The sequence below is a fragment of the Balaenoptera ricei genome, chromosome 1 (genome assembly GCF_028023285.1).
Source record: "Balaenoptera ricei isolate mBalRic1 chromosome 1, mBalRic1.hap2, whole genome shotgun sequence".
Classification (NCBI taxonomy): domain Eukaryota; kingdom Metazoa; phylum Chordata; class Mammalia; order Artiodactyla; family Balaenopteridae; genus Balaenoptera; species Balaenoptera ricei.
This window is the reverse complement of record NC_082639.1, coordinates 53,010,567-53,025,395: the sequence shown is the minus strand read 5'-3', so window position 1 is coordinate 53,025,395 and position 14,829 is coordinate 53,010,567. Positions and strand designations below refer to the sequence as shown.

At 39.0% G+C, this 14,829-nt stretch overlaps 1 protein-coding gene across 12 annotated transcripts in view; it reads right to left on the bottom strand.

Annotated features, from left to right (window-relative positions):
* Positions 1-14,829, bottom strand: part of PATJ (PATJ crumbs cell polarity complex component) — a 352,223-nt gene that overhangs the window by 205,573 nt on the left and 131,821 nt on the right. For 11 of the 12 annotated variants that reach the window (XM_059923762.1, XM_059923772.1, XM_059923791.1 and 8 more), the window contains exon 25: positions 2,378-2,488. The exons of the other annotated variant lie outside the window; for it this stretch is intronic. In XM_059923762.1, the coding sequence (XP_059779745.1) occupies positions 2,378-2,488 (111 nt within the window). The remainder of the gene's footprint in view (positions 1-2,377; positions 2,489-14,829) is intronic. 12 annotated transcript variants of the gene reach the window in all.

Genomic DNA, 14,829 nt, shown 5'->3' with positions numbered 1-14,829 from the left:
GGGGTTTTGAAGAAAGTCTCAAAGTTTAATGTAAACTGATCAAAAATGATTAAGAATTTGGCTATATTTTCTATTCCTGTGATGACCAATATAACTTGCAAGAATAAGTAAGCCGAAGAGAGCACCATTTGGCAAAGATTTGAAACTTGATTCCTTTCATTTCCTTATTCAACTGGAATCACTTTGTGCTTAAAAAAAAAAAGGAACAAATCATGGACATTAATATCATCGCCATCCCTTGGCTAGCATCACAGAGAGTTCAATGCTTGATGAACCCAATGCACAACGTAACAGTCTGTGATGCTGTCTGAGGGTTAAGTAAGTTGAACATGGGGCGATGCTGAAGACATTTTCCCTTTTTTTGAACAGTTGAAAGAAACTGTACTGTTCATGTCATCCAAATGAAAATTTCGACCTCAGTTCACCAACAAAGGTTGGATTAAAATCTTGGCTGTTTTGGCTGACTTTAAAACCTATTAAAATGTTTTGAATATTTTTCAGCGGGGCATTTGCAAGTGGCCACATAAATGTATAATCTGATTGGCTCATTCTTGCTCAAAACTGTTTCTCTGGAAGTGTCATTTGGCAGGGAATAATCTGGCCAATTTTCCTACAGAATTCAGTTTCCAGAAATAAAAGGGATGGCCTCAATGACTTTCTCAATATTAAAAGAGTTAAAAGGTGGATTCCAATAAATCTAGAATTTCAAATTGTATAAAAATGTGAAGACCTTGGGCTTCCCTGGTGGCGCAGTGGTTGAGAATCTGCCTGCTAATGCAGGGGACACGGGTTCGAGCCCTGGTCTGGGAAGATCCCACATGCCACGGAGCGACTAGGCCCGTGAGCCACAACTACTGAGCCTGCGCGTCTGGAGCCTGTGCTCCGCGGCGAGAGAGGCCGCGACAGTGAGAGGCCCGCGCACCGCGATGAAGAGTGGCCCCCACTTGCCGCAACTAGAGAAAGCCCTCGCACAGCAACGAAGACCCAACACAGCCATAAATAAATAAATAAATAGATAAATAAATAAATAAATAAATAAATAAATAAATAAAATATTAAAAAAAAAAATGTGAAGACCTTATTCAGTTTACCTCTCTCAATTAGTCTTGATGGTGTAAACGGAGCACTAAGACTGGAAGGGGCTGTGCTGCCGTGCACCACAGCAGAGCTGCCCAGGTTGGGTGAGGCTGCAGCCCACTGTGTGCAGGCAGGCTACAAGTGTGCTGAAATAGCATGTTGATGCCTTTGCCCTTGGGACAACCAAACATCTGTTTACACGGTTTGCCATACAAATATTATTTTCTGTATTCCTTGACATAAAAAAAGGTTGAAAAGCACTGCATTAGAGAATTGAAAAGCAAATTTTTAAAAAATATGCAGAGTTTTTCTACTGTTCAGAAGTGTCTATGTTTTGATCAGCTGTCTTCCATTATAAAATAAAGAAAAATAAACATTGCTTCCAGGTACAGGGCTTACGGGGCTGCATATTGCAATACAAAATACACATCCTGCCACTAACATCTGTGTATCAGAGTTCTAATTCCATACCAAACAAGTAATTTATTACAGAAAAAAAATTCTATGATTAAATACTGCTCTTTGCGAATTCAGAATCTCCAAGAGAACGTACAACAATGCAACACGTTTGAAATTTTACATGCCTGTAAAAATACCGACCATTTGGTGGTCCCTCTGGAATGTTTTTAACCCTGACCTACTCTGTATTCAAAGTATTTTATAAACAAAGTAACTGGTTCAGAAAGGTTAGGTAACTTGCCTCCAAATTAGCAAAACTGGTAAATAGGGAATCAAGGAATCAAAAATGGGTCTGTTTGGACTTCCCTGGTGGCACAGTGGTTAAGAATCCATCTGCCAAGGCAGGGGACACGGGTTCAAGCCCTGGTCCGGGAAGATCCCACATGCCATGGAGCAACTAAGCCCATGCGCCACAACTACTAAGCCTGCGCTCTAGAGCCCGTTAGCCACAACTACTGAAGCCGGCACGCCTAGAGCCCGTGCTCTGCAACAAGAGAAGCCACCACAATAAGAAGCCCACGCACCGCAACTAGAGAAAGCCCGCGCACAGCAACGAAGACCCAACGCAGCCAAAAATAAATTAAAAAAAAAAAAAAAAAAAAAATGGGTCTGTTAGACTCCACTGCACACTGGAATAACTCAAATTTGACCAGGAAATCAAAATCAGAGGAAAAAAGGTAAAATTGAGGTTAATAACTAAATTTTAATGAAGCTAATGCTTCCTTTAAGTAACAGTAGAATAACAGTAAAAAATATATTGAAAAATACTTGGAGGCAAAAGCTTGGTCCACAGATACAGAGAATATTTTTTAAGTTTTTGAAAATATAAACTAAAGCTTACTCTTGGAGTGGATGACAAGCTCTGAACAACAAACACCACGGGGTTTCCTGCATTCTTAATGGCCTCAACTGCTTCTCTGTGAGACGCATTCTGCAAATCTACTCCAGACACCTAAAAACACAGAAGCAATTTATTTCAATTAGAAGGGCAGCAGATCTTGTGGATAGGTTAATTCAAAGTTCATGCGTATTATCTAGTTATGAGAACAGCCAGAGTCGAATGAATTATACCAAAGCCAGAAAAAAATAAGATTGACCAAAAAAAGCTTTGCTGTTTTAGGAGATCATGTTTAAGGATATTAATGTTTCACCTTCAAGAAAAATAAATAAGGTAAATATCTTAATAACAATGGCCCTGGTTAAATATAATTATCCAAAATAGGCAGCTCAGTCAGTAACAGAACCTTAAAAAGCTTCTGAGTTTGTAATGTCACCTCTGTCACTATCACAGTACACAATTCTGAGTGAGGGCAGCGGGTGGGGATCTCTCTGGACTCACCTTCTCTCAAGTAAACTAAGAAGAATGACATTTTAAGCAAATTGCTCATTATCACAGTTGAGAAGCTGAACACTTCTCAAATTATATCAAAAAAGAAGTATGAAAACACCCATAGGTTCTTTCTAAAAGAGTTCTGTGTTCAACAAATTTGAGTATGTGGAATCTAGAAAAATGGTAGAGATGAACTTACTTGCAAAGCAGAAATAGAGTCACAGATGTAGAGAACAAATTTACAGTTACCAAGGGGGGGGGGTTGGATGAATTGGGATATTGGGACTGACATATATACACTACTATGTATAAAATAGACAACTAATGAGAACCTACTGTATAGCACAGGGAACTGTACTCATTGCTCTGTGGTGATCTAAATGAGAAGGAAATCTAAAAAAGAGTGGATATATGTATACATATAACTGATTCACTTTGCTGTACAGCCAAGAAACTAACCAACATTGTAAAGCAACTATACTCCAATAAAAATTAATTTAAAAAACTGGGGCAAGTGTAAACATCTCTTTATTATATAAATCTGAGAGAACATAACTTGTGAACATGCCCATAATCTCAAAGAGCATTCTGAATTTATCAAACATATTTACAAGAACCAATTTTTGAAACTGATAATGTAAGGAAGGCTTGGTAAAAGTTGAGGTGGTTTACAGTCAGTTGATAGCGACAATTTGTGAATATTGTTTTGCCATAAGGGGATCAAAGAAATAGGAATGTAAGTGAAGAGGGATGTGGGATCAAGTTTGGTTTTTGTTTTTAAGATGGGATAGATTACAGTAATAATGATGCAGTGGAGAGGAAAAATGAAGGGTAGAGAGGAGTGATGACTGTGGAAGCAAATGCTTGGACAGTGAAGAGAGAATGACTTCCACTGTACAAGTTAGACTGGCTCTAGATAGAAGAAACACAAATAGTTCATGTGCTGTGACAAATACAGTCAGAAAAAAAGCTTTGGTATGCAGTGGGAGCAAAGGGAAACTCTCTTTTGACTGCTTCTATTTTCTCAATGAAATAAGAAACAAGGACCATAAACAGATATTAGGACTGCAGCAGGAGGTATAGGAGGCTTGAAGTAGTTACCTATGAAAGTAGAAGAATGAAACAACTCGGGAAATATTACAGGGCTACAGGGCAGAATTAAAGACCCACTTGAGGGGGTGGTCATGAATTTAAAATGAGACCAGACAGCATGGGTGGTTATTTTCTCCAGTCGTGCTAGAGATCTGAAATAAGCAAAAAGTTGCACTTAACTAGGATGTGGTTCTCCCAGGCAAGTTCAGTGAAAGGAAAGAGGATCAAAGGAGTTGGAAGCATATACAAGGGAGTGATAGGATGATAAGTCACTGAATCTGAGCAGAGTGAGGAAGAAAGTGAGCATGCCAGAAGCTGAGACACAGAGAAACAAGGGTCCTAAGGTAGGAGATAGGAGCCCGGTGTGTTAGAAGGGTTTAAAGCCAGGTGAGTCTAAAGTACAGAGAAAGAGGAGAGAACGGAAAGAGGTGAGGTCAGGGAGGCAGCTGAAGCCACCTCATGCAAAATTCAAAAGGCCATGGCAAGAACTTTGGCTTTTTATTCTAATAGGTATCAATGAAGATTTAAATGCTCTGTAAAAGCTCTTTTCCCATATGAGTTGAGGAAGGATACGAATAATAGTAAATGAAAAAAATACAGACAAAAATTAAAGTGACACATAAAAGCTGTCACAACAGTTTGATGAAGCTTCTTTCAAATAACCTGATCCCCAAAATATTCAACAGTAAGAGAAGTAGAGGCTATATGAGAACTACTTCCTCCTCTAGTAATAATCAGTTTTTGTTTCCCTAACAGAGATTTCCACATTGTTAAATGGGAATCACCGAAGTGGGGAAGTTAGGGAAGAAACAGTATTCGGTCATATTACAACACAAAAATAATCTTAGTTTTTCTCAACTTTAAAATTATAACTTAAGAGTATGTTCATTCACACAGATGAAGACCCATTTCTAAAAATTACATTAAATTCTAACTTCCTAGTTTAAAAAACTCTTTTTTATATGGACCTAAACCTTTCAGGCAATTGTTTCAAGACAAAGAGAAATGATTATTAAACTTCACTAACAAAACAAACAAGTAATGCTTTTCATAGAAAAAAGTAAACAAATGACTCATTATGCTTCACAAAATATATATTAGAGTGCAACATTTCAGGGCTGTTGTGAATTTGAAGAAATATAAATTATTAAATATGAGATAAAACAGTGGATTCTTATTAGTATGTGTATGAGTGATGACGATTAAATGAGAGAATACTTTATATTCAACTGAGAACAGAGAAAGATGAGAAAAAGAAACAAAATTCAAAAAGATTAAAAAAGTAAACAATCCAATTAGCAAACAGGCAAAAACACAAACAAACATTTCACCAAAGAGGGTATTGGATGGCAATCAAGCACATGAAAAGTTCTTTCTCATTAGCCATTAGGGAACCACAAATTAAAACAACAATGATATCACTATATACCTAGCAAGAATGGCTAAAATGAAAAACAGTGACAACACCAAATGTTGATGAGGATGCAGAGAAACTGAATCACTCATACATTGCTGGTGGAAATACAAAATAGTACAGCCATTCTGGAAAATAGTTGGACAGTTTCTTACAAAGGAACTTAACATACAACCCAGCAATTACACACTTGGGCATCTATCCCAGAGAGACAAAGACTTATTTTCACTCAGGAACTTGTATACAAATGTCTATAGGAGCTTTATTCATAATAGCCAAGAACTGGAAACCACCAAAGTGTCTTTCAGTGGGTGAATGGTTAAACAGTGGTACCTCCATACCATGGAATACTACTCATTCATAAAAAGGGATAAATGAGGAGGCGCCTTCAAGATGGCAGAGGAGTAAGATGTGGAGATCACCTTCCTCCCCACAAATACATCAAAACTACATCTACATGTGGAACAACTCTTACAGAACACCTACTGAACGCTGGCAGAAGACCTCAGACTTCCCAAAAGGCAAGAAACTCCCCGCATACCTGGGTAGGGCAAAAGAAAAAAGAAAAAACAGAGACAAAAGAATAGGGATGGGACCTGCACCAATGAGAAGGAGCTGTGAAGGAGGAAAAGTTTCCACACACTAGGAAGCTCCTTCACTGGTGGATATGGGGGCTGGGCGGAGGGGAAGCTTCAGAGCCAAGGAGGAGAGCGCACCAACAGGGGTGCAGAGGGCAAAGCAGAGAGATTCCTACACAGAGGAATAGTGCCGACCAGCACTCACCAGCCCGAGAGGCTTGTCTGCTCACCCGCCAGGGCGGGTGGGGGCTGGGAGCTGAGGCTCGGGTTTCGGGCGTCAGATCCCAGGGAGAGGACTGGGGTTGGCTGCGAGAAGACAGCCTGAAGGGGGCTAGTGCACCACAGCTAGATGGGAGGGAGCCCAGGAAAAAGTCTGGAACTGCCTAAGAGGCAAGAGACTATTGTTTCAGGGTGCACGAGGAGACGGGATTCAGAGCACCACCTAAACGAGCTCCAGAGACAGGCACGAGCTGTGGCTATCAGCGCAGACCCCAGAGACGGGCATGGGATGCTAAGGCTGCTGCTGCCGCCACCAAGAAGCCTGTGTGCAAGCACAGGTCACTCTCCACACCTCCCCTCCTGGGAGCCTGTGCCGCCCACCACTGCCAGAGTCCTGTGATCCAGGGACAACTTCCAAGGTAGAACACACAGAGCGCCACAGGCTGTTGCAACATCACCTCGGCCTCTGCCACGGCAGGCTCGCCCCGCATTCCGTACCCCTCTGTTCCCCCAACTGAGTGAGCCAGAGCCCCCCAATCAACTGCTACTTTAACCCCATCCTGTCTGGGCAGGGAACAGATGCCCTCAGGTGACCTACACACAGAGGAGGGGTCAAATCCAAAGCTGAACCCCAGGAGCTGTGCAAACAAGGAAGGGTAAGGGAAAATTCTCCCAGAAGCCTCAGAAGCAGCAGACTAAATCTCCACAATCAACGTGACGTACCCTTCATCACTGGAATATCTGAATACACAATGAATCATCCCAAAATTGAGGCAGTGGACGTTAGGAGCAACTGTAGACTTAGGGTTTGCTTTCTACATCTAATTTGTTTCTGGCTTTATGTTTATCTTGGTTCAGTATTTACAGCTAATTACCAATAGTAGATTTCTTTTATTGATTGGGTTGCTCTCTTCCTTTTTTTAATATATATATATATTTTTTTCCTTTTTCTCTTTTTGTGAGTATGTATGTGTATGCTTCTTTGTGTGATTTTGTCTGTATAGCTTTGCTTTTGCCATTTGCCTAGGTTTCTGTCTGTCCATTTTTTGGTTTTTTTGGGTTTTTTTGTTAGTATAGTGTTTAGCGCTTGTTATCATTGGTGGATTTCTTTTTGGTTTGGTTGCTCTCTTTTTATCTCTCTTTTTAAATTACTTTTAAAGTCTTTTCTTTTTAATAATTTTAATTTTAATAACTATATTTTCTTTTTCTTTTCTTTCTTTCTTTTATATCCTCCCTTTTCTTCTGAGCCACGTGGCTGACAGGGTCTTGGTGCTCTGGCCAGGTGTCAGGCCGGAGCCTCTGAGGTGGGAGAGCCGAGTTCAGGACATTGGTTCACCAGAGACCTCCTGGCCCCACATAATATCAAACGGCAAAAGCGCTTCCAGAGATCTCCATCTCAACGCTAAGACCGAGCTCCACTCAACGACCAGCAAGCTACAGTGCTGGACACCCTATGTCAAACAACTAGCAAGACAGGAACACAACCCCACCCATTTGCAGAGAGGCAGCTAAAATCATAATAAGGTCACAGACAACCCAAAACACACCACCGGACACGGTCCTGCCCACCAAAAAGACAAGATCCAGCCGCATCTACCAGAACACAGGCACCAGTCCCCTCTACCAGGAAGCCTACACAACCCATTGAACCAACCTTATCCACTGTGAGAACACCAAAAACAATGGGAATTACACACCTGCAGCCTGTGAAAAGGAGACCCCAAACACAGTAAGTTAAGAAAAATGAGAAGACAGAGAAACACACAGCAGATGAAGGAGCAAGGTAAAAACCCACTGGACCAAAACAAATGAAGAGGAAACAGACAGTCTACCTGAAAAAGAATTCAGAGTAATGATAGTAAAGATGATCCAAAACCTTGGAAACAGAATGGAGAAAATACAAGAAACGTTTAACAAAGACGTAGAAGAACTAAAGAGCAAACAAACAATGATGAAAAACACAATAAATGAAATTAAAAATTATCTAGAAGGAATCAATAGCAGAATAACTGAGGCAGAAGAACGGATACGTGACCTGGAAGATAAAACAGTGGAAATAACCACTGCAGAGCAGAATAAAGAAAAAAGAATGAAAAGAATTGAGGACAGTCTCGGAGACTGCTGGGACAACAGTAAATTCACCAACATTCGAATTATAGGGCTCGCAGAAGAAGAAGAGAAAAAAAAGGAACTGAGAAAATATTTGAAGAGATTATAGTTGAAAATTTCTCTAATATGGGAAAAGAAAGAGTCAGTCAAGTCCAGAAAGCACAGAGAGTCCCATACAGAATAAATCCAAGGAGAAACGTGCCAAGACACATATTAATCAAAATATCAAAAATTAAATACAAAGAAAAAATATTAAAAGCAGCAAGGGAAAGGCAACAAATAACATACAAGGGAATCCCCGTCACGTTAACAGCTGATCTTTCAGCAGACTCTCTCCAAGCCAGAAGGGAGTGGCATGACATATTTACAGTCATGAAAGGGAAAAACCTACAACCAACATTACTCTACCCAGCAAGGATCTCATTCAGATTTGATGGAGAAATTAAAATATTTACAGACAAGCAAAAACTACGAGAATTCAGCACCACCAAATGATCTTTACAACAAACACTGAAGGAACTTCTCTAGGCAGGAAACACAAGAGAAGGAAAAGATCTACAATAACAAACCCAAAACAATTAAGAAAGTGGTAACAGGAACATACATATCGATAACTGCCTTAAATGTAAATGGATTAAATGTTCCAACCAAAAGGCACAGACTGGCTGAAAGGATACAAAAACAAGACCCATATATATGCTGTCTACAAGAGACCCACTTCAGACCTAGGGACACATATAGACTGAAAGTGAGGGGGTGGAAAAAGATATTCCATGCAAATGGAAATCAAAAGAAAGCTGGAGCTGCAATTCTCATATCAGACAAAATAGACTTTAAGATAAAGACTATTACAAGAGACAAAGAAGGACACTACATAATGATCAAGGGATCAATCCAAGAAGAAAATATAACAACTGTAAATATTTATGCACCCAACATAGGAGCACCACAATACATAAGGCAAATGCTAACAGCCACAAAAGGGGAAATCAACAGTAACAGAGTCGTAGTAGGGGACTTTAACACCCCACTTTCACAAATGGACAGATCATCCAAAATGAAAATAAATAAGGAAACACAAGCTTTAAATGATACATTAAACAACATGGACTTAATTGATATTTACAGGACATTCCATCCAAAAACAACAGAATACACTTTCTTCTCAAGTGCTCATGGAACATTCTCCAGGATAGACCATATCTTGGGCCACAAATCAAGCCTTGGTAAATTTAAGAAAATTGAAATCTTATCAAGTATCTTTTCAGACCACAACGCTATGAGAGTAGATACCAATTACAGGAAAAAATCTCTAAAAAATACAAACACATGGAGGCTAAACAATACACTACTAAATAACCAAGGGATCACTGAAGAAATCCAAGGGGAAATCAAAAAATACCTGGAAACAAATGACAATGAAAACATGACCATCCAAAACCTATGGGAAGCAGCAAAAGCAGTTCTAAGAGGGAAGTTTATAGCAATACAATCCTACCTCAAGAAACAAGAAACATCTCAAATAAACAACCTAACCTTACATCTAAAGCAATTAGAGAGAGAAAGAAGAACAAAAAAACCCCAAAGTTAGAAGAAATCATAAAGATCAGATCAGAAATAAATGAAAAAGAAAAGAGGGAAACGATAGCAAAGATCAATAAAACTAAAATCTGGTTCTTTGAGAAGATAAACAAAATTGATAAACCTTTAGCCAGACTCATCAAGAACAAAAGGGAGAAGACTCACATCAATAGAATTAGAACTGAGAAAGGAGACGTAACAACTGACACTACACAAATACAAAGGATCATGAGCGATTACTACAAGCAACTATATGCTTATTGGACAACCAGGAAGAAATGGACAAATTCTTAGGAAAGTACTACCTTCCGAGACTGAACCAGGAAGAAATAGCAAATACAAACAGACTAATCACAAGCACTGAAACTGAAACTGTGATTAAAAATCTTCCAAAAAACAAAAGCCCAGGACCAGATGGCTTCACAGGCGAATTCTATCCAACATTTAGAGAGGAGCTAACACCTATCCTTCTCAAACTCTTCCAAACTATAGCAGAGGAAGGAACACTCCCAAACTCAACCTATGAGGCCACCATCACCCTGATACCAAAACTAGACAAAGATGTCACAAAACAAGAAAAATATAAGCCAGTATCACTGATGAACAGATGCAAAACTCCTCAACAAATACTAGCAAACAGAATCCAACAGCACATTAAAAGGATCATACACCATGATCAAGTGGGGTTTATCCCAGGAATGCAAGGATTCTTCAATATATGAAAATCAATCAATGTGATACACCATATTAACAAACTTAAGGATAAAAACCATATGATCATCTCAATAGATGCAGAAAAAGCTTTCGACAAAATTCAACACCCATTTCTGATAAAAAACCCTCCAGAAAGTAGGCATAGAGGGAACTTACCTCAACATAATAAAGGCCATATATGACAAACCCACAGCCAACATCATTCTCAATGGTGAAAAACTGAAACCATTTCCATTAAGATCAGGAACAAGACAATGGTGCCCACTCTCACCACTGTTATGCAACATAGATTTGGAAGTTTTATCCACAGCAATCAGAGAAGAAAAGAAATAAAAGGAATCCAAATTGGAAAAGAAGAAGTAAAACTGTCACTGTTTGCAGATGACATGATACTATACATAGGGAATCCTAAAGATGCTACCAGAAAACTACTAGAGCTAATCAATGAATTTGGTAAAGTAGCAGGATACAAAGTTAATGCACAGAAATCACTTGCATTCCTATACACTAATGATGAAAAATCTGAAAGAGAAATTAAGGAAACACTCCCATTTACCATTGCAACAAAAAGAATAAAATACCTAGGAATAAACCTATCTAAGGAGACAAAAGACCTGAATGCAGAAAAGTATAAGACACTGATGAAAGAAATTAAAGATGATACAAATAGATGGAGAGATATACCATGTTCTTGGATTGGAAGAATCAACATTGTGAAAATGACTATACTACCCAAAGCAATCTATAGATTCAGTGCAATCCCTATGAAACTACCAGTGGCATTTTTCACAGAACTAGAACAAAAAATTGCCTGGTTTGTATGGAGACAGACCCAAAAGACCCCGAATAGCCAAATCAATCTTGAGAAAGAAAAACGGAGCTGGAGGAATCAGGCTTCCTGACTTCAGACTATACTACAAAGCTACAGTAATCAAGACAGCATGGTACTGGCACAAAAACAGAACTATAGATCAATGGAACAGGATAGAAAGCCCAGAGATAAACCCATGCACATATGGTCACCTACTCTTTGATAAAGGAGGCAAGAATATACAATGGAGAAAAGACAGGCTCTTCAATAAGTGATGCTGGAAAACTGGACAGCTACATGCAAAAGAATGAAATTAGAACACTCCTTAACACCATACACAAAAATAAACTCAAAATGGATTAAAGACCTAAATGTAAGGCCAGACACTATAAAACTCTTAGAGGAAAACATAGACAGAACACTCTATGACATAAATCACAGCAAGATCCTTTTTGACCCACCTCCTAGAGAAGTGGAAGTAAAAATAAAAGTAAACAAATGGGACCTAATGAAACTTAAAAGCTTTTGCACAGCAAAGGAAACCATAAACAAGACGAAAAGACAACCCTTAGAATGAGAGAAAATATTTGCAAACGGAGCCACTGACAAAGGATTAGTCTCTAAAATATACAAGCAACTCATGCAGCTCAATATCAAAGAAACAAACAACCCAATCCAAAAATGGGCAGAAGACCTAAATAGACATTTCTCCAAAGAAGATATAGATTGCCAACGAACACATGAAAGGATGCTCAACATCACTGATCATTAGAGAAATGCAAATCAAAACTACAATGAGGTATCACCTCACACCGGTCAGAATGGCCATTATCAAAAAATCTACAAACAATAAATGCTAGAGAGGGTGTGGAGAAAACGGAACCCTCTTGCACTGTTGGTGGGAATGTGAACTGATATAGCCACTATGGAGAACAGTATGGAGGTTCCTTAAAAAACTAAAAATAGGGCTTCTCTGGTGGCGCAGTTGTTAAGAATCCACCTGCAATGCAGGAGACACGGGTTCGAGCCCTGGTCCGGGAAGATCCCACGTGCCGCAGAGCAACTAAGCCCATGCACCACAACTACTGAGCCTGCAATCTACAGCCCGTGAGCCACAACTACTGAGCCCATGTGCCACAACTACTGAAGCCCATGTGCCCTAGAGTCTGTGCTCTGCAACAAGAGAAGCCACTGCAATGAGAAGCCTGCGCACTGCAATGAACAGTAGCCCCCACTCACTGCAACTAGAGAAAGCCCACGTGCAGCAACAAAGAGCCAACACAGCCAAAAATAAATAAAATTAATTAGTTAATTTTTTAAAAAAGAGCATAACTAACCATATGACCCAGCAATCCCACTACTGGGCATATACCCTGAGACAACCATAAGTCAAAAAGAGTCACATACCACTATGTTCATTGCAGCACTGTTTACAATAGCCAGGACATGGAAGCAACCTAAGTGTCCATCAACAGATGAATGGATAAAGAAGATGTGGCACATATATACAATGGAATATTACTCAGCCTTAAAAAGGAACGAAATTGAGTTATTTGTAGTGAGGTGGATGGACCTAGAGTCTATCATACAGAATGAAGTAAGTCAGAAAGAGAAAAACAAATACTGTATGCTAACACATATATATGGAATCTAAAAAAAAAAAAAAAAAAAAAGGTTCTGAAGAACCTAGGGGCAGGACAGGAATAAAGACGCAGACATATAGAATGGACTTCAGGACACAAGGAGGGGGAAGGGTAAGCTGGGACAAAGTGAGAGAGTGGCATGGACATATATACACTACCAAATGTAAAATAGGTAGCTAGTGGAAAGCAGCCGCATAGCACAGGGAGATCAGCTTGGTGCTTGTGACCACCTAGAGGGGTGGGATAGGCATGGTGGGAGGGATACACAAAAGGGAGGAGATATGGGGATATATGTATACATATAGCTGATTCACTTTGTCATACAGCAGAAACTAACACACAATTTTAAAGCAATTATACTCCAATAAAGATGTTAAAAATAAATAAATTTTAAAAAAGGGATGAACTATTGATAGACACAAGAAATTTAATGAACTTCAATGAAATTACGCTGAGTGAAGAAAACCAATCTCAAAAAAGATACAAAATGCATAATTCCATTTATGTAACAATTTGTAAAATAACATAAGTATAAACATGGAGAAACAGAATAGTGGTGGCCAGAGGCTAGGGATGGGGGTGGAGGGGATGGGAGAGGAGTGGCTGTAAAGGGGTCAGAGAAGGGAGTCTTGTGGTGATGATTCAATTGAGTTTCGTGATTGCTGTGTGGGTTATGCAAGGCTATACATATGATAAAACTGTGTAGAGCTATAAACACACACACACAAATGGTACATGTATAACTCGTGAAATCTTAATAAGGTCTATGAATTGTGCCAATATCAGTATTTTGATTTTGCTATTGAACTATAGTTGTATAAGATGTTAACATTGGGTGAGGCTGAGGGAAGGGTAAGCGGGACTTCCTTGTACATTTGTTTGCAACTTCCTATGAACCTATAACTATTTCAAAATATAAAGAAAAAAATATAATTTTAAATGTCTTTTGTATTTTGCTCTAAGTTCAAATGTGTCAGTAATCAAAATAAACAATAAATGATTCTTATTAGATGAAGATCATCAATTTAGATTTTTAAAAGGCAGTATCCAGTTATTATGTTGCTTAAAATACAACTAAAACAAAATCACAAATAAGGCTGAAAAGGAAGGAAAGAAAAAAAACAGTGTACCATGCAAATGCTAAGTAAAAGAAACCACACCTGCCCCAGAAGCCAGAATAATCCTTTTAAAAAATGTGTATGCGTTCAGAATTCTCTAATGGACTCTCATACATTCAGAGTAGACAACCTTCCAATCTCTACATGATGTGGCTTCCCATTACCTCTCAGACCTTTTCTCTTTCACCCTCTCTCTTGTTCACTCTACCGATATTAGCAGTGCTGGATTTCTTTCTGTTCCTTCAACACATCCAGGCAAGCTCCCACCTCAGAGCTCTCACACTTCAGTTCACTCTGTCTGGAGCCCTCTTCCCCCACGTGTCCATATTGCTCACTCTCTCATGTCTTATATTTGTCACAATATCATCTTCCATAACAAATCTATTCATTGCAACTACTGCCGTCACCACACATCATTCCTTATCCTCCTCCCTGTTATTTTTCTCCATAGTTACTTATAACAATCTAACATTCTATATATTACTTATTTTGTGCATTGTCTATCTACCCTGCTATCATTTAAACGCCATAAGAGAAGGGATTTTTGATCATTTTCTTCATTGCCATATCCCTATATGTTTAAAAATGCTTTTTTTAAATTTCACAAACATAAATATAACCTCAAATTTGTATACACAGAGTAGTTTTATGCAATTCTTTGATTTAATCCTCACAGTGATTCTA